The sequence below is a fragment of the Leptopilina boulardi genome, unplaced genomic scaffold (genome assembly GCF_019393585.1).
Source record: "Leptopilina boulardi isolate dan_hultmark-lab unplaced genomic scaffold, ZJU_Lbou_2.1 LbouV2_310, whole genome shotgun sequence".
NCBI lineage: Eukaryota > Metazoa > Arthropoda > Insecta > Hymenoptera > Figitidae > Leptopilina > Leptopilina boulardi.
Genome location: NW_026137875.1, coordinates 1,383,322 through 1,404,223, shown reverse-complemented (window position 1 = coordinate 1,404,223; position 20,902 = coordinate 1,383,322). Strand labels below are relative to the sequence as shown.

The 20,902-nt window shown below is 21.3% G+C and overlaps 3 protein-coding genes and 1 long non-coding RNA gene across 6 annotated transcripts in view; 2 read left to right on the top strand and 2 right to left on the bottom strand.

Moving 5' to 3' along the window:
• LOC127283780 (uncharacterized) overlaps positions 1-20,199 on the top strand; it is a 52,613-nt gene extending 32,414 nt beyond the window's left edge. Inside the window, exon 3 of the long non-coding RNA XR_007843393.1 lies at positions 20,094-20,199. This is a non-coding gene — a long non-coding RNA (uncharacterized LOC127283780). The remainder of the gene's footprint in view (positions 1-20,093) is intronic.
• Positions 72-3,501, top strand: LOC127283778 (N-alpha-acetyltransferase 38, NatC auxiliary subunit). The gene is made up of 2 exons (XM_051308865.1): positions 72-405; positions 3,028-3,501. The coding sequence occupies exons 1-2, from the start codon at positions 346-348 to the stop codon at positions 3,274-3,276; spliced, it is 309 nt and encodes a 102-aa protein (XP_051164822.1). The 5' UTR covers positions 72-345; the 3' UTR covers positions 3,277-3,501.
• On the bottom strand, positions 3,528-7,024 carry LOC127283777 (uncharacterized). Its single transcript, XM_051308864.1, has 5 exons — positions 6,605-7,024; positions 6,243-6,445; positions 5,803-5,926; positions 5,449-5,671; positions 3,528-3,671 (listed from the first exon to the last, which is right to left on the bottom strand). The coding sequence occupies exons 1-5, from the start codon at positions 6,656-6,658 to the stop codon at positions 3,580-3,582; spliced, it is 696 nt and encodes a 231-aa protein (XP_051164821.1). The 5' UTR covers positions 6,659-7,024; the 3' UTR covers positions 3,528-3,579.
• LOC127283774 (hypoxia up-regulated protein 1) lies at positions 8,758-20,096 on the bottom strand. 3 transcript variants are annotated; one of them, XM_051308858.1, is made up of 9 exons: positions 19,939-20,096; positions 19,631-19,768; positions 15,961-16,921; positions 13,854-14,116; positions 13,636-13,769; positions 13,342-13,553; positions 12,737-13,025; positions 12,158-12,587; positions 8,758-9,887 (listed from the first exon to the last, which is right to left on the bottom strand). In XM_051308858.1, exons 2-9 carry the CDS (start codon positions 19,760-19,762, stop codon positions 9,489-9,491), a joined length of 2,820 nt encoding a protein of 939 aa, XP_051164815.1. In that variant the 5' UTR covers positions 19,763-19,768; positions 19,939-20,096; the 3' UTR covers positions 8,758-9,488. The 3 variants fall into 3 exon arrangements, with proteins under 3 accessions (XP_051164815.1, XP_051164816.1, XP_051164814.1); XM_051308859.1 differs by having other exon boundaries at positions 13,360-13,553; XM_051308857.1 differs by having other exon boundaries at positions 13,315-13,553; positions 19,939-20,095.
• Positions 20,200-20,902: the final 703 nt, after the last annotated feature.

Below are 20,902 nucleotides of genomic sequence, written 5' to 3'. Positions count from 1 at the left end.
TATCGATTTAAGCGCACTCTTTTAATGGATTTTATAAATTCACTTTGACAATACAATAATATTTTCTGAGCAAAAAAAAAAGACTTTTGTTTATCTTTTATCCTTGTTTATTAATTCATTTTCAACTATATTACAACATGTGGTTATTCTTTCGTAAGACAAGAAAAATTCGTAAGATTTCAATGAGCTTTCCAATTGTACGTGAATCTTTTATTATTTGAGTTTCATAACCTCCTCTATTTTGTTTTTGAATAACGAAAATTTACATATTTAGAGCTAAAAGAAAATATAAAAATTAATAATAACTTGTGGCATTATTGAAAATAATTTTATAATTATATAGTCATGAAAGAAGTTGATAATTCTACAGTTAAAAAAGAAGAGGAAATTGTTGGCAATGGAGAAGTAAGTTTTAACTATTTTAACATTTTTTTGAATAAAAGTATCAATTTAGGAACAATATTTAATAAAAATTCAAATATTATTATTTATTCCATTAATAATAATAATTTGTTAATATTATAAATAAGAGAGCCATTTCATTATATTTCGAGCAAAGTTGTTGTCGACTAATTTCAAAAAAAAAAAAAAAAAAATTATAATAATTTTGTAGGTATCGAGATCACGAAATGAAAAGAATTTTATTATAAATCTTGTTAATGTAAATTTAAAGTTTCTGAGGTGTAGAAAACTCAATTTTTCATCCAGTAGAAAATATTTTTTAAAAAAACTAATTTAACCTTAAAAGTGTATATATTTATTAAAATCAGGTTAAAATTATGAATTTATTATTATTATTATTAATAGAGGGTAAAATATTATTTTAAAATTCGACTATTAAATATAACCTCATCAGAAACTAAAACTTTATTAAAAATCGAATTGTTAACATTTAAAAAAAAAGAAAACAATGTCTTTTGTTCTTTTATTAATTGACCCAGAAATAATTATCTCAACACCTAAATAAATTTTAGTGATTGTTGATAAATTTCAATAATTTTTTTTACGCTTCTATAATAAATATTATGTATTGTATATTAAGTTTTATTGAATATTTTCTGCTGGCTGAAAAACTGAGTTTTCATAATCTCATATACTTAAAATTTATATTTTTAAATATAAAAAAATATTTAAAAATATTAAAATATTAATATTAAAAATATTAAATATTTCCATAAAATTCTTTTAATTTTAATACGAAAAAAAAGTTTATAAAAATATTTTATTACTTAAATTTTGAAAAAAGATTTGATTATTTTGTAATACTAGTAAAAAAAAAAGATCACATGAAATTATTTTCATAAAATAATTATAAACGTGGAAAAAGAACTTAAATTTTTATTTGTTTAAATTTTACTGTTAATACTTTTAAAATTCAACTTCTTCGACAATTTATATTATTTTTCATCGGCAATTTCTTTTACATACTTTCTTTTATGATTCTGAACAATCAATCGTATATGTTTTTTTTGTTTTTAAAATTTTCAATTTAAAGAAAAAAAATTTTTTAACTCTAAAATTGACAAAAATATTTTATTTTTCAAATTTCAATAATTTAGAATAATTTTAAACCTTAAATAATGCGAGAAAAAAAATTAAATAGACAACGTAAATTTTGTAAGGTTAAAATTTTACTGGTCCTTTTTTTTATGAAAATAATTATGTAATCTTTTTTTTTTTTTTTATTTACCTGAATAATAAAGTAATCGAATTTTTTCCAGAACTTTAAGTAATAAAATATTTTTACAATCTATTATCTAAAATTTATTTAACTTAATAATTATATGTATGCTAATTTTTAAATGTACAATTTATAATTGAATATAGTTTTTTTTTGTATCTAATTTTATTTATTCAAATACGAAAATTAAATACACACTGCAAAAAGATTTATTTAATTCAAATAATCAGTCACTTGACTATTAACAAATAAATATTTATTTATATGTGACGCGACGCGAAGAAAGGTACCTAAGAAGCCAAACGGCAATTTTACAGGAGAGGGAAAAGAACAAGCGAGAACGCGGCGCAGAATTTCCGATATCTCTTACTCTCTCTCGTTTCCCACTACTAATTCGAGTTAGCGTCTGTGTATTCGGCCGTCTTCGGCAAGTAAAGAGAGATGCACCTCGTACACGTGCTTTCGTAGTGAGAGAGAACGGTGTAGTCAGCGCATCTCTCTCTAAATCACGAATACCGACCCGAACTTCAAGTGGCGCATGGTTACAGTGAGAGGGGAGCGTAGATATGTGTGCGTGAGGAAAAAGAGAATCAACTCTTAGCACGAATTGTTCATCTTTAAATCGTTATTACAAGAAAAGTATTAGATAAAAATTAATTTTGACTTCAGATAATTGAAAAGCAATCTTTAGTTTATCGAAAACAATCATAATCCGAAATTCGATTTTTGCCTTCTTAGGTACCTTTCTTTGCGTCGCGTCACATATTAAATAATTATTATTTTAGTAAATTAATTGGTATTTTTTTTTGGTAAAATTATTTAGCGACATAACTTTAATTGACGAAGCTGAAGTACGCAACGTTTATGATAAACGATTTTTAAAGAAATAATTTTTTAAAATAAAAAATTCTATAATTTTTTGCTCAAAAAAATATTTTTTTTAAAATTTGTTGATGAAAACTACAAGAAATATTTTTTAGGCAAAAAATTATAGAATTTTTCATTTTAAAAAATTATTTCTTTAAAAATCGTTTATCATAAACGTTGCGTACTTCAGCTTCGTCTTTAATTGAAATTAATAAATTTACAAAAATTGAAATTTATAAAATTTCCTTTGAAAAATTATTTCTTATGTTTATTGTATATAAGAAATTAAAAATATTTTTTTTAGTTAAAAAATTATATATAGTTATAATTTTTTTTAAATTATATATGTTATAATTTTTTTTAAATTATACTACAATTTTGGTTAAAATAAAATAATTGACTTAAAATGAAAACAATTTTTTTAGTTGTGCGTATTTTGTAAGAAATTTTCTTAAAGATTTATTTAAAACATTTTCTAGACAATCTCTTCTATGGAGTCATCGGCTAAAGAAAAATTAAAAGGCTGGTTAAATCGTCTATTTCGTATAAAAATGACAGACGGTCGTGTTTTAACTGGAGCATTTTTATGCACTGATCGTGATGGAAATGTTATATTGGGTTCCTGTACAGAATATCTTTCCGAGGAACATAAAATGACAGAAGCAAGAACTTTAGGTTTAGTTATGGTGCCAGGTCGACATATAGTAACTATTCAATTAGATGCTTAAATTGTGAACAAAAAAAAAATTAATTCGAAAAATTAGTGCTTTAATTATTTTGAAAATAATGTTTAAAGCTAATATTTCTCTAAATCAAAACAAAAAACAAAAAAATTATTACCAAAAATTCACGCATTTGAGGAAAATAAAATTCAATTAGCTTGACATTAATCTTTGTACCGCCATAGAATTAAATAATAATAATAGTAATAATAAAAAGTGTTATAACAAAAATGAATTCTTAATTTTCTTTCTAAAAATTTATTTTTATTAATTTTACAATAATATATTAATTTAATTTTAATTCTTAATTTATATGTCTACTGGTGTTGTAATTTCGACAAAATCAGTTTCTTCTGAATTTAATGGTGGTTCTTTTCTTTTCGATAGATCCACTATTTGAACTGAAAGAATTATTTTCAATTTTTAGTAATTATATTAATTAACTAAATGCTTAATTTTTTTTTTAATGTCAATTATATTTCATCTAAAGTCGTTACGACCTATTTTTCTAATTTTCACAGATTTACAATTCAGATTTTTGAAATTAATTGAACTTCAAGTGATTTTTAATTGAAATTAAAATTTGGATTAAAATTAAAATTAAAATTTTGATAAATTGAAATTCATACAATTTTAAACTTTAAATAATTAATCTTTAAATAGATTAAAATTTCTTTAATTTTAAGTTTCGATCGATTCAATTTGCATTTCATTAAAATTTTAATTCATATTTTGATATAAAAAATTTGAATCGAATAAAATTCAATTAATTTGAAATTTGGATTAATTAAATTGATGGTTAATTAGAATTAGAATTAATTTAAATTTAGATCGATTATAATATTAATCGATAAAATGCTTCAAGTAATTAAAATTTAGATTCATTGAAATTTGGTCTTTGAAAGAGTTAAAGTTGACATTTTTAGAAATGATTGAATTTCAAAAGATTTGGTTAATTTTCAGACAATAATTAAATTTTACAGAACTAAAAATAATTTATCAAATAATTTTAGATAACATTTTTTTTTGAAGTAATTGAATTTTTAAAGATTTACCATTTAGATTTTTAAAATGAATTGAAACTTCAAGTGATTTTTAATTTAAAATTTTTGATGATTTCTGTTATTAAAAAAATTTATTAGACATTGCAGACAAAAATACAATAGTTTGAAAACTTTTACAGTGAAAAATGGTTTTAGATAGTTGAATTTTCGAAGAATATTTTAAAAATCATTAAAAATAATTGAATTTCGGAAGAGTTAAAATTGAAATTCTTAAATTTCAAAAAGTTTTACATGGAAAATTTTAAAAATAATTAAATTTTAAAAGGTTTTAAATTGAAATTTTAGGTAATTTTATTTGATTTTTTTTTTAAATTGTAAACAATTGTTAAATTTCATATTAATTGAAAAATATTTTAAGATAATTGAATTTGTAAAGAATTTCATTAAAATTATTAATTAATTAAAAATAATTAATTAAAAGAAATATTTTTAATCAAAAATTTGTTAAATAATTGAAATAAAGAAAATCTGCATTATATATTAAAAATGACGTATTTTGTTTTAAAATTTTGTAAAAAAAAAATGTAAAAAAGTTACATCTTATTTAAATAAATCGAAAAAAGTCGTATTTTCGAAAAAAAAGTCATAAAATGGCGAAAAAGTCGTATAATCCGAGGCCTGTATAATTAAAAAAAAAAAATTGTAGTTATATTCACTCTATTGCAGAATTATTGAATTTAAAAATCAACAATTTTAAAAAATAAGAAAGACGGACAGTTTTAATTTTTCATTCAAAAATGTTATATTCTTTGATAAAAATATAAAAATTTCCTGATGCTTGTATTATTAAATTTATCGTTTAATTATGTATTCAAAAACGAATTACTTAAAAAATAAATTTTTAAAAATTTTACGTAAGTAAATATAATTTAAAAAAAGAAAACAAATAAATACATAAATGAAAAAAATCGGATTTTTAGAAGCAAATCATAGTTTTTATCAGCTCTGAAATATATAAAAATGTTATTAAATAATTGTCAAAAATTGTTTGGATATCAAAAATAATTATGACGAATAAGATTTTTTTAAAAATAAGCCGCAACGACTTTAGGTGAAATATAATGTATTTGACCCTTAAAAAGTTTTTTTTTTTTTTTGAAATATAATTTCTTACTTTCATCTGGATCATCTTTAGTTTTTAGAATGCATTTTTGTTGAATTACTGTATATTCATCTTCGAGAATTTGATTTTGTTCTATTTCCTTTTGTATATTATTTACTGCATCATCTATCCTTTGACAAAGTGTAGCTGATAAATTGTCCATTCCCGACAAAAAACTAACTTCCGTTGTTGCCACTGCCATTTTTTGAACATATTCAACATATCCAACGAGGCGCTGAAAAATTTATTTAAGTATAGTTTCAATTTTAATTTATTATCAATTAAAATAATTAAATTATCAAAAAATAAAAAAAAAAAATACAATCTTCAAATAAAATAAAACTAAATATTGGTAAAAATTCTTACATTAATTGTTTGTTTCTTTTTTTGCATTTCTCCTCGTATTAGAACAATTACATCCCAATGTTCATCGTTGACTTCTCTTATTAAACTTTCTTGTAATAATGAAATTATATTTGCTAGCAATTTTCTATAAAATATATAATTATAAAAATAATAAATAAGAATTATTTCATACGCTACATAATATTATGTTTTACATTTTTAAAATAATAAATAATTAATTTTACACTATTTCAGAATTTATTAAATTTTTTTGTTTTGAAAATTAATTTTTCTTTTCTATATTTTTATAATTATTTTAATAAAAAAATTTTTTTGAAAGGATAATGAAAAAAAAGAGATTGTTTATTTCTATTTTTTTTTCCTTATATACGAAAAAAATTGTCGAGAAAGTAATTTTGAACATTTTATTAATTTTTTTTTATTGTAAATTATTTTCTTACCTGTATTCTTTACTTACTGCTTCTATTGCACTATAAGTGACAGTTAACGTTTGAGAAGCACTATTTACAGATTCAATTGCTGATTGTTTCATCATATAATCAAATGATAAATTCTTTTTATCCGGAGGTTCCAAATTAATTTTCTCCTCTGAATTTGGTTTTTTAGACGGATCATATTGTATGAAAGATGAACCAATTGCAAACTGTACTTTCAAATAAAAAGCAAATAAAATTATTTTAATAAACACAATTTATATTCTTATATTTATAATAAAAATATTCGAATTAATTTTATGATAAAACTCTTTTATTCACATCTCGTGAAAAAATATAAATATAAATAAGTTAAGAGAACACATTACCCAAATCGGTCGATTTGTTTTAATAAATGAATTTAATATTCGTCGGCACGCCATATTTTAAAAATTATATTTATCTATTTTAAACAATGTTTACAATCATTTTAATGTCATTATTTATTATATGTATATGGATTAGATATATATATATACAATTTTTAAATTTATTACACATCCATGTGACTTTTGGAGGTTAGGTGACTATATAGTTGTCATCATGTGTTTCATAATAATTTAATTTCATACTATATTAAGCAATCAGATTTTCTTTATACAGAATCATTTTTTTTAAATTCCTTTTAATTTCTAATCACAATGTTTTATAGTAAAAGAAAAAAACACAAGTTATCTTGCGGTAAATTTATTTATTTTTTCGTTAATATACACTCACGGTCTAGACTGTATTCTTATACGCATATACTGGGTGTTGAAAAATTACCAATACAATATTATTGATCAACATAAAATTCTAAAAAAAATAATTAAACAATTAAAAAAAGAATATTATAAGCTGAACATTTTCTTTTATATAAAAAAAATAATAAATATAAATTTATATTTTTAAAAAAAATTTATTTTAATAATTCAAAAAATGTTTATTAAGGCCATGTGGTTGGTTGGTTTTGGTTATAATTAAATTAATTATTAAATTCATCCCCGTCTGATTGCTTTTTGTGTGAGCGCGTTTAAGCTCAGATGACGAATGAATCCCGGGACGTAATCCCTAGTGTAGGTAAATTTTCACCCGAATGGAATGTGTAAATGCCATTCGTCAAAATCGTATTATTATTATTATTCTAAAAGAGAAAACGCATTTTTTTTCTATAAATACAATTTATTCACCCCAATCAATAAATAACAAAATTCTTTATAAATCATGAGAGGAATTAATGGAATGGAAAAGTAAATCTAGATTTGTAAGTTTAGTGCATGATTTTGTGTTTTTTTTTTCGCGCGAAAAGAAATTTACAGCAATAATTTGCTGTATCACAGAGAAAAGAGGGAGAGAGAAAGTGAAAAGTAATAATTACAGTCTGATAATGACAATCCCTCTTTTTTTTTTTTTTTAAATCGCAGTATACTGAACACTAGTTTATTTGAGATGTAACATTTTTCTATAACTCTCATGACAAAAACTTGATTAATTTTTTTTTTTTATTTTTTTTTTTTCTGTACATCAGTTTATAGCGTTCAACCCTTTCAGTAAAATATTTCTGAAAGGACAGTCTTTACATTTCTATACGTCTCGCAACACTTTTTATATATATATTTATAGAATAATAATTCCCTATATATTTATTTTATTATCAAATGTAGAAACTATAGAATTATCAACAATAATTGAGGGCTCCGATACAATAAGGAGACGAACGCTCGGCGAATTAATTTATTGCCAGTTAAATGTATAAAAATGTGAATAAAATTAAAATTCGAAATTTTAATTTTTAAAAAGTACTACCCGATAGTAAATGAGGCGCATTATTTGTTCTTTAACATTTTTTTTTGTAAACGAATATTTTAATTAATAAAGATAAAAAACTAAAAATTTTATTTACAAATTTCATTGAATTTTAAAACATTAATTGTCGTATCTTCGGCAATTAATGTTTTAAAATTCAATGAAATTTGTAAATAAAATTTTTACAGTTTTTTTATTTTTAATGACATATTTGGTAATTAAAATATTCGTTTTACAAAAAAAAAAAAAAAAAAAAAAAAAAAATGCGCCTTATTTACTATCGTATAGTACTTTTCAAAAATTAAAATTTCGAATTTTAATTTTATTCACATTTTTTATAAGTTTGACTGTCGAGAAAATAAAACTCGCCGAGCGTTCGTTTCCTTATTGTATATGGGAGCCCTCAATTAAAAGTTGTTTTTAAAAAAATGAATTATTTCACTGATAACAAATTAATATTTTAAAAATTATTTTCGCACATCTCATTCACATGAAATTAAAATTTTTTACCCCTTTAGAGTAATTTCTCACTGAAAGGGTTAATCTTATATGAGTTACTAGAGAGAGGAAACTTGGGCGAAGGGATATTTGTACAATTTATTTTATAAGTATTTTTCTTTTTTTTTTTTTGTCTGCTTTATAAAATATGAGGGAAAACAAAAGCAGACAGATAAAAAGGCAATAAGTACTTTGTAAATTTTGTCTTGATTTTAAAAATCACAATATTGATTAATTCAAACGTGATTGCATCGATTACATTTGATTGTTCTTTTTTTTAAGATCGATTGATTTTAATTCTTTATTTTTTATTTGTTAGGTACTAATTTATAATACTTTTCGAGTAAATCTAATAAAGTAGCATTAAATAAAGAAATAATGTCAATTGATCTTAAATATTTTCTTAATATTATTATTATTATTATTATTAGCATTACTGAAATCAAAAGCAATATTTGCATATATATAAAATTTCCTCTCTTTAGTAATTAATTTACATATGTTATATATTGCAATTCTCATTTATTATAAAAAAAAAACTTATTATCAAATTAAAAGTCTCTAAAACTGCACTCAAAGACATTCGCAAAATCTAACTATTTATTACCTTATAAATAAAATAAAACCGATAAAAAAAAAAAAAAATGCACACTTGTTCGTTTTCAAATTGTTCCTTTTTCATTTGTATAACGAATTTAAGTGAAATAATGTAAAACTTCATGACAATAAAAACAGATAAATTGAAGTTTTGTACATAAATGCATTTCTTTGAATAATTTTTTTATCGGTTTTTCTTTTTTTTTTGTTATCTAAATTTCTCGACATAAAATAAAAGCCATGATGTTAGGGAGTAAAAAAAAAAAATTGTCGATATTATCCTTTTAACTAAATTTTCATTGATGTTATTGAAAATAATTTTTAATCAATTCACTAGAGTTCTTGATGTATAGTTTCTTCTTCTTCATCCGTCTTTTTTTCTTCCGTTGTTGTGTCGCTACTTTCTAAAACTAATTTCTCTTCTTGCGACTCTGTTGAATCGGTTTTTTCACTATTCTCTGGAATTGTTTTTGTTTCTTCAGTCTTATTTTTTTTATCTGATTCTGGAAGTGATTCAGAATTGGAATCTTTTGTTTTATTATTTGCGTTAGTACTGTCAGTTGCATTGACAACTGGTTCTTGTTTAGGTTTCCAAATTTTTGCTTTATTGAGTAAATACTTTACTTCACGATCGAGTAGTGCCATTTTATTAGCCATGTCACGTACTTTAAATGGAACTGGTGCATTTAAAGGGGTTTCGGCAAATGTACGTGTTACTAAATCAAAATAGTCCTGAAAAAAAGAGAAATTTTCTTTTAATTATTTTTTTTTCATTTAGGCCTCAAATCGAATTTAAACAGAGAAAATTAGTTTTAGTCGCTAAAATAAATTTTCAAATTATTTCTTTAGAAAAATGTCAAGTTATTCTTCAGTTATTTAATCAAGTATTCAAAATTATTTAATATCAGCTAACATTAAATAATTATATATATTTAATTATTCAATTAAATTATTGAAATTATCTTCAAATATTCAATCAAATAATTAAAAATATATCTGTAAAAAATTTATTTATTCATTTAATTTAATAATTAATGAAATAATTTAAATTATGTTCAATTCCAATTTTCCATCAATGATTAAAGTTTTAATAGTTTAAAATAATTTAGGTTAATTGAATTTTGCATAAATTGAAACTTACATCAATCAAAATTTAAATAAATTAAAATTCGAATAAATTGAAACTTTAATCAATTAAAAATTGAATAATTTGAAACTAAAGTCAATTAAAATTTGGATAATTTTAAAATTAAGTCAATTAAAATTTGGATAAATTGAAATTCATACAATTTTAAACTTTAAACAATTAATCTTTAAATAGATTAAAATTTCTTTAATTTTAAGTTTCGATTGATTCAATTTGCATTTGATTAAAATTTTAATTCATATTTTGATATAAAAAATTTGAATCGAATAAAAAATTCAATTAATTTGAAATTTGGATTGATTAAATTGATGGTTAATTAGAATTAGAATTAATTTAAATTTAGATTGATTATAATTTTAATCGATAAAATGCTTCTCAAGTAATTTAAATTTAGATTCATTGAAATTTTGCCTTTGAAAGAGTTAAAGTTGAAATTTTTAGAAATGATTGAATTTCAAAAGATTTGGTTAATTTTCAGACAATAATTAAATTTTACAGAACTAAAAATAATTTATCAAATAATTTTAGATAACATTTTTTTAAAATAATTGAATTTTTAAAGATTTACCATTTAGATTTTTAAAATTAATTGAAAAAAAATTTATTAAAAATTGCAGACAAAAATACAATAATTTAAAAACTTTTTCAGTGAAAAATTGTGTTAAATTATTGTTAAATTATTTTTTAAAAATATTTTTGTCTAATTAATGCCTTGGGAAATATTTTTCAATGTATTATGTAGACCCAAAACCTTTTTAACAATAATTTGATATTCTTGATCCCGCCGACTTCATGGAGGAAAATTTTTTTTATTTTTGAAAATAATTATATTTCAATTGATGTTGAATTAAAATTTTGGAAAATAATTGAATTTTAGTTGATTTTAAATTGAAAATTTTGAAAATAATTGAATTTTAGTTGATTTGAAATTGAAATTTTTGAAAATAATTGAATTTTAGTTGATTTGAAATTGAAATTTTTGAAAATAATTGAATTTTAGTTGATTTTGAGTTGAAATTTTTGAAAATAATTGAATTTTAGTTGATTTTGAATTGAAAATTTGGAAAATAATTCAATTTCTATTGAATTTTTTTGATAATAATATTGAAGAATTTATTAGAAATTACAGACAAAAATTGAACTTAAAAATTTTTTTCATTGCAAAATGCTTTCAGATAATTGAATTTTCGAAGAATATTATAAAAAATTATTAAAAATATTTAAAATTTTTGCAAATAATTTAATTTCATGTGATTTTGAATTAAATATTTTTAGTAATTTTATTTGCTAATTTTTTTAAAATTATAAACAATTATTAAATTTCATAAATATTTTAATTGAAAAATAATTTAAGATAATTAAATTTGTGAAGAATTTCATTAAAATTATTAAAAATAATTAATTTAGTGAAGAATTTTAGTTAAAAATTTGTTAAATAATTGAAATAAAAAAAGATCTGTATTGTATCTTAAGAAAACGTATTTTGTTTTAAAATATTGTAAAAAAAATTTTTTTTTAATCGAAAAAGTCGCATTTTATTAAAATAAGTCGAAAAAAGTGGTATTTTTGAAAAAAAAAGTCGGTAAAAGTCGAAAAAGTCAAATAATCCGAGGCCTGGAAATGTTAAAAAAAATTCCTTTTAAACTAATACATTTATAATTTTAATTAATTTATGACTTTTTGTTATTGAGAACAAAGACCTTTTTTATATTAAATGTTAACTGTATTTTAAAAAAAAAAAAAAAATTCAAAAATAGTAAAAAAAATCGTACTTCCGAACCCTTGATTTTTTAAAAAGGAAACATTATAATTGTTCATTTAAAATAATTAATATATATTTTTTTTAAATATCTACCTGTGTCTCATTGATGACTTTATCCAACGTTTCAATTTCGATTTCAGTGAAAATTTCACTGGATTTATTCAAATTGCGCATGTTATGTAAGAATACTCTACTTCCATTTAACATTGATTTCATTCCCTTAATTACTTCAGGTCTCTCTCTATGTTCAAAAACTCTTTCATATAAATCATTTGTTAATGCTTTTAGAGATGCTAATTTTTCTTCATAAACATCTGCAGTTGCATCAAATCCATCTTCGTATAACCATTCAGAAATTTCGGAAGCTGCTTTAATAATTTTTTCACTATCTTCAGGTGTTGTTGCCGCTTTATATTCCTCAGTTTCCAAATGTTGTTGTGCATCAATAACAAATGATTCCAAATTATTTAAAGCTGTTTCACGTCTTGTTCTTTGTTTGTCAAATTCATTTAATGCTTTTATTCTAAGGTACAATAAAAAAAATTTTTTATATAATTATAGGCTCACAATAATCATGAGTAAAAAAAAAGAAATTTATTTTATTGAATTATAATATATAATCAATAAGATTAGTTTAAAAAAATAAGTAAATTTCACATTATTTACACTTACTTTTCAAGTGACGTGATGAATTGATTTTCTTCTAATGGCAAAGGTCCAAATTTAATTTCCTCCGTATCGATTGGTTCCTTTAATGTAATAATTGTGGGTTTCTTTTCTTTGTCAACTTTTTCTGTTTTATTTGTTGATTTATCTTCAGCTGGTTTTGTGTCATTTTTTTTCTTTTCCTTTTCATCGGCTTCCTTCTTTAATCCAGGATATTCAGGTTCCTCGTGCACAGGTTTTATATTTTCTTTCAATGGTTCTTCCACTTTTTCCACTGTCTCTTTATCTTCGGAACCTATGTATTATTGTTATTATTATTATTATTATTATTATTATTATTATTATTATTATTATTATTATTATTATTAAAAATTAAATTTCATAAAATTAGTAAGAATTTATTTTTTATTATTCAGCGTAAATCTTTTAGTTGAAAAATTTAGTATTCTTTTTTTTTTTGATGGACCTTGGAATCCAAAGATAGAAAAATATTTTAAGGTCCATCAAAAAATGAATACTAAATTTACCGTAAACATTGATAAAATTATGTATTTAACATGCATTTTATTTTACCAACAACCAACCTCCAAAGAATTTACTGATTGTCGAACCTAATTTCGAGAAGGTACCTTCTTCTTCTTCAGTAGCCAGGCTTGTTTTCTCCGACACTAATTCCGTGTTAATTAAATGAAGAATTCCACTTTCATCCAAGGAAAAGTGAGCTTTTATTCCTTTACTTTCAGCTGTTTCTTTTGCATGTTTCTCTAAAGCTTGAGAAACTCCTTTCAATTTAATAACTGATATATTTAAATTACCAAGAGCTCTAAAAGAAAAAAAGTGAAAAAATTATTTTTAATATTAAAAAAAAAAAAAAAATTAGGAAATTTTTATTGATAAAATCTTACTTTATTTCTTCAGCTGGCAAATGATCTAAATCAGCATAATTTACATTAAATTCAAAATCTTCAGTATGCTTATTGAATGTGAGAATTTTCTTTTGCGGAAAAGCATTCATTTTATTAAACAATGTTCTCTTCACCTAAAATAGAAAATAAAATTATTTTATTTTTAAATTAAAAATTTTCTAATAGAGTTAAATATCATGTTTTGTATTAAAACTCACTTGTTTCACTTTATTGTTTGCGTTCCTGTCAAAAACAACTTGTATCGGAAATAGTACAGCGTCTTTAGAAATGAATTTTTTGACTTTAAAACCCTGACTGAGATCAGCGGCTTTATAAACTGCTCCTAAAGTAGCTGCTTCATCTGTATTGATATTTTTTGACAATTCAATTTTTACAAATTCAGAGAGCATATCTTGAATTTTTGGTACACGAGTACCAGCACCAACAAGCACCACTTGTGTAATCAAATCCATTGTTAAAGCTAAAAAAGAAAGGGCGAGGGGAAAAATTAGATTTTGATTTCAACAATTCATAATTCAGGCTTCGGTTCGACTTTAGTAAAAAAAAATATTCATTTTAGTCGATTTACTATTCGAAGAAAGAGTCTCAAAAATGTAATTTTTTAAATTTTGATAAAATTAATATAATAAATATTTTCTTTCTATTAGATAACCATTTTTATTAGATGATAAAAAAAAAATTTTTAATAATTCCATATGCATAGGAATTTATCAAGAAATTTTAGTTAGATAATATTTTAAAATTGAATTGAGACAAATTTTCAAGAATTTCAACAATATTTTGTACCGAATTCATTTCAAATGAAACAGACTAAACATCGTCGGAGCAGAAAATCAATTTTTTTTTACCGAAATATTATTTTTTTAAAGCTGTTTAGAGGACATGTATTTTTTTGTTTGGCTGAAAATTTTTTTTTACAAAGTTATAACGAATTTAATTTTTCAAGTCGAAATCGTCGTTTATGTATATCTTAAATTAAAAAAATATTTTACTTTTGTACAAAAGGGCCATGTCTTGTTTATTAATAAATAAATAAATAAATAAAAATTAAGCTGAGACAAATTTTAAAGAAATTAAAAATTTTTTAGATTTATTAAAAAAAATAATGAAACTTATTTTTTAGAAAAAAATTTCAATTCTAATTTATGAAAATTATTTATGAATTCAGAATTTTTGTCAAAGTTTGAAGTTTAAATGGTTAAAAAAAAAGTTCAATCTCTTCTTAAAAAATAAGATACTTTTAAGGAAAACGAGAAAATTTTTAATCTAAAAAGGTTTTAAATAATTGAATTTTTGGAAGAACTTGATGAAAATTATTTAAAATATAATAATTGATTAATGTTATTGAAAATTATTAATTTAAGAAAGAATTTTAGAATATTTTAAAAATAATTGAGTTTTGGAAAAGTTTAAGATTATAATATTTAGGATTTTCAGAAAAAATTGAATTTCAAGAGATTTGAAATTTTTGTAAAATTGAATTGTTAAACATTTTTTTTTTTTTTTACAAATTACAAAAAATAATTGAATAATACATTTTTTTAAAAAATATTTGAAATAATAAAATTTTTTAAAGAACTTTGTTAAAATTATTTTAAAAAATTAATTTGACCAAGAATTTTTGAATAAAAAATAAATGAATTTCAGAAGAGTTAAAGTTCATAATTTTAGAATTAATCAAATTTTAGGAAATTTTGAATTTATTTTAAATGATTATTTATTTGGAATTTATTTTAAATCATTCAATTTTCGAAATATTTTATTAAAATTATTAAAAATAATTAACTTGTCGAAGAATTTTTAATAGAAATTTAAAAAATAATTGAATTTTAGAAGTGCTACAGTCTATAATTTTAAAACTATCAAATTTAGTATAATTAATATAATATAATAAATTTTTCTTTTTATAATTATTTTGATTAGAATCTTATTTTTTATTTTGCACTTAAGATCGATATTTTGTTTCAAATATATAATAAAAAAAAAAAAGATTTAGAACTAAAAATTTTGTAAATTTGAATTTCTAAAGACTTTTTTTTTAAAAGAATTGTAGGCAATAATTGAATTTTTAATTAAAAAATGTTTTAAATAATTGAATTTTATAATAATTTGATTAAAATTATTTGAATTGAAACAATTAATTAATTATTAAAAATTATTAATTTGGAAAATAATTTTAGATCGCGAGGATATCTCGAAAAAGGCAAAGAAAAAAATTGGAAAAAGTCGAACAATTCGAGGCCTGAATTAATTAATTTCTCTCTCTCTCTCTCTCTCTCTCTCTCTCTCTATCTCTCTACTCACCCGATGATTTTAAAGCATCCTTAATAGGATTTAAAGCACGTTCAAATAAATCGGCGCACAATTCCTCTAATTTCTCTCTTGTCACAAGTAATTTAAAATCATGATCATCAATAAGTCCTTCAACTTGTGCATAAAATTCCGAATTTGCACTGAGAATTAATTTTACACGGCCAGCTTCCTTAAAAAGTTTAGCCATTGCACGTGGATTTTTAAATACTGAATTTGATGTTTTTTTCATAGCATCAAATTCAGTTGCAAAATATTCTTGTAATCTTATTTGAAGTTCAATACCGCCAAGTGTACGATCATAACCAACACCCACAATACTAACTTGTGGATGTGTTTCTAAAAATCCTCTCTCTTTTGTCTTAACATTTTGATAGCTAACAATTGTTGCTGTTGTTGTACTTGCACCCATATCATAGAACATAATATAATGTGCTGTATCGTTAATATTTTTACTATGAAAAATACCATAATTTAATGCAACAGCTGAATAATCATTGAATAATTGAAGAACTTTAATACCAGCGAGTTCAGCTGATTTTAAAAGTGCTTTTCTTTCGGCTTGATTGAAAAAACCAGGTACAGTAATAACTGCTTCCTTAATTGTCTGTCCAGCTGATTTTTCAGCCATTTCTTTTGCATGATGAAAAATTTGTGCAAGAAGCTCCTCAGGCGTGTATGTTGTATTTTCATTTAATTGAAACATTATTGTATTACGCTCTTTATCCTCGACAATATTGTGATATGGAAAACGTTTTTTGTACAATTGCACAATTGGATTGTCAATTGTTTTTCCTAATAAATCAAGAATATAGGAGAAACAATATTGGGGAAATCGTACGCCAACAACTTGGGCATCTTCTCCAAATGTTCGTTCTTCATTACGAAATGCAATTGCAACTGGTGTTTTTCTTTTTGATTCTTTATTTAGAGCTATTTCCATTGGCACACCAGGCTGTTAGAAATTATATAATTTAAAATTTTTTTTTTCATAAATTAAATTCTAGTTGCAAAATTTAAAGAAAAATTGGACAAACAACAAAAGTTAGGAGAATTTTTAATATTTTTAAATTTTTAAACAAAATAAAATGCATAAATATTTTTCACATTAGACCTATTGAAATTTTTGTTGTTTCAAATTAAAAATTATCGAATTTTTATTTATTAGAATTTTATAAATATTTCAATTATCAACATCGAAAAATTTCTATTGAACTAAATTTTGATTTATCAATAAAATTTCTATTTACATGAAAATTTATATAGTAGATTGTATAGACTTTTAATAACTAAATTAAAAACATAAAAATTAGTATAGTTGCATAAAATAAACAAACAAAAATTTCACAATTGAATAATTTATCTCAAACAAAAAATGAAACTAAAGTTACCAATGTTGATTCAACGAAAAAAATAAAAGTTAAGGATCCTAATTCCCATCAATAAAATTTGATTATTTTCAATCCTCGAAAATCTGAAATAAAAAAAAAAAAAAACAGTATTTATCATTGTTTTGTCACGGATTTTCAGAAAATCTCGAAATTTCAAGTAAAGTAATTTTCCTGTTTTTTAAAAAGCTTCTAGCATTTAAATAAATAATTATCAAACGAGAAAAATTGCTTCCGAGGCGGGGAAAAAATAATTTTCTTGAAATTTCGGGATTTTCGAAAAATCCGTGACAAAACAATGATAAATACTGTTTTTTTTTTTTATTTCAGATTTTCGAGAGTTGAAAATAATCAAATTTTATTGATGGGAATTAGAATCCTTAACTTTTATTTTTTTCGTTAAATCAACATTGGTAACTGCAGTTTCATAACAAAAAATATAATATTTTGAAATTATTCTTGTCATAAGCAAAAAAAAAAAAAAAAATACAATTTATTCTCATAAATTCTTCAATAATTTGGCAAAGTTTCATAAAAAAATTTATTTTTATTTATTATTCATTAATTAATTAATAAATTAATTTAAAAAATTTATAAAATAAATAGAGATGTTAATACCTAGAAAAAATTAGAGTTTGAGAAAAAAAAAATGGAGAAATAATAATAAAAAAAAACAAAAATTTTAAAAAAATTCGAAGAAATTGAAAGAAAAATAGATAATTTTAGAAATTCCAAAAACGAAGAATTTGAAGGAAAAATTGAAAAAGAATGAAAAAATACGAGAATTTAAAATATGAAAATAGAATTAAAAAATTGAGGAAATACAGCGTTGAAGAAAAGAAAAATTCAAAAAGAAAAATTTGAAGGAAAAATTGAAAAAGAATAAAAAAAAACAGAAGAATTTAGGTAATGAAAATATAATAGAAAAAAAGAAGGAAATAAAATCTTGAAGAAAAGAAAAATTGAGAATTTTATAAATTTCAAAAATAATAAGACACTTTGTGGGAATTTTTTTTTTTTATTTAGAATTATAAACGGATGATAAATTCTTTATAAAGTTTATAGTAAAGAAATTTTTTTTTATGAAAATTTAGAGCAAGTTTGTAAACATAAATAAATTTTAAAAATTCCAAAAAAAGAAGAATTTTAAGGAAAAATTGAAAAAGAATAAAAAAAGAACAACAATTTTAGAAAATAAAAATAAAAGTTATGTAGAAAAAAAAGCAATTAAAAGAAGAAACGGAAAATTTTGATAATTTCAATAAAGAAAATTTCAGGAAAATATTGGAAATTTTTTCCCAGTTTATAAAAATAAATTTTAGAAATTTCCTTTCCAAAGAAAGAAAAATTTGAGGAAAATAATGAAAAAATGAATAGTGATAATTTTGTATTTTTAATAATCAAATTCACAATTTTTTTTCACTGATTAATAAATTTCCAGAAATTTTCCAGTTTTCCCGCAGTTATTAGACACCTTATTTTACAATTTATTTATTTCTTTATTTCATTTTATTTGCAAATTAAAATAATAATTATTTTAAATTTATTATTAAAATTCAAATTTCTCAACAATATAAGAAACAATTTTATCAACATAACCTAAAATTAAACGATCGTTTCTCACACTAAAGAAATTTTTCACATCTTTATCGAAAAATCCTCTGAATCCAATTTTTAACAATTTAAAATATTGAGAATAAAATTTCCCACATTTTTACTAAAAAGGCGGTGAATTTAAAAATGATTTTTTTTCTTTTTATTTTAAAATATTGAAAAATACGAAAATATGAAGGAGTGAATTGACTTTTGTTTTTGAATGTCTGTCCCATTTTTCCATTAAAAAAAAGAAAAAAAGAAAAAAAAAAGATATGAAAATAAAAATATCTAATTAATTAAATTAATAACTTTTTTCGTTCAATTAAAAATTGGAATTTGTTTATCAAATTTTTAAAATACAAACATTAACAAATTTTAATAAAATATTTAATGTAAGTAATTACAATTAAAATAATGTAATTTTAAATAATTGTAAATAAAATAAAAAGAAATTTATAACTACTTTGAAATAAATGAACTAAAATTGTTTTTTTTTTTATTTCCAAAAGTTACGTATGGCTAAATATATAGTTAAAAAATTATTTGACGCATGGTTTTGTCGCAGTATGGCTACAATAAAAATTTCAAGTTCTTTTTTTTCGAAAATAGAAAAAATTGCTACAGGGACAAAAAGTGAATTTTTCATGAAAATTGAATTTTAATTAATTAATAACACTTACCGAGACAATAGCAACTTTAAACCATTCACTGCCAATATCAACACTCATAACAGCCAATCCATAGCTTTTGCCAAATAACAAGAATATTGTGAATAAAGATAAAGCAATAAGTGAAATATTTTTCGACTTCATTGTGATCTGTAATAAATAAAAAGATAAATTTTTTTAAAGTCAAACGTAAATAAAACGATTAGGCTATAAAATGTATCCATAAGCAATGTTAACTGTCATGCTGTCAAAATTTGGTTATAATACCGGTGGTTTGATTTTTGTAATTCGTTAAATATTAAGAAATATTTTTTCCTTACCTTTGTATTTTTTTATGATACACTTACAAAAAAAAAAAAAAAAATTATAATAAAATTAATAAACTCTCTTTCCAATCATTAGAACTAAATAAATTTATATACTATAAACTTATGTGGCTGAAAACAGAGATTCACACAGAAATTGTCTGTTCTAGGGATCTGTCGGCTGCAATGAAACATGTGTTTGTGTGGCAAAAGCTGATTGGTACCTCTATACCAGATGCGACTTCCCTATTGGTCCGCGTTGACAAATAATTCTGCCCAGATATTACAAAATTTGTTGATATTTCAAATTTTCATTTCTTTTTTTTTTTAATAATTATTATTATTTTGATCATTAAAAAAAAAATTTCTAGTTTGTATTTAAAACTTACTGGTTTTTTTTTAAATTATAAAATAGATATTATCATACTGTAAAATTAATTCAGTTTTTAATTATAATTTTTTTTTTGTAAATTAAAATTTTTAATAAACAGTTTTTATTAATAAATATTATTATGCAATAAAGTTTGTTTACAATTTGTTCGATTTATAAACTTAAATTAAAAAATGCAATTTAAGTAGAATTTTAATTATATAAGTATTACATTTAATTTAATTTAAGAAAAAATTTTATTAACAAAGAAATTTTAATTTAAAAACATCTGAGCTTAATTATAAGATGATTTATAATTTTAATTCTTTTTGATACAAAAAATTACGAAAACCTTAAAATTCTTCAATTATATAATAGTTTTTAATTAAAAATAAAACGTATTGAATCAAAAAAATATTTTTCTATAAATAATTTATATTACAATTAAATTAAAATTAATTTAAGTGAGAAATGTCATTTGTTTAAATTTTTCAAAGTAACAAAATATATAGATTTATCAATTTTTGAAAACTTACTTCTCATTTACAGGATTTACAGTAAATTTTTTGTATTTTTTTTTTTTTTTTATTTATCATTTTAATTATTTTG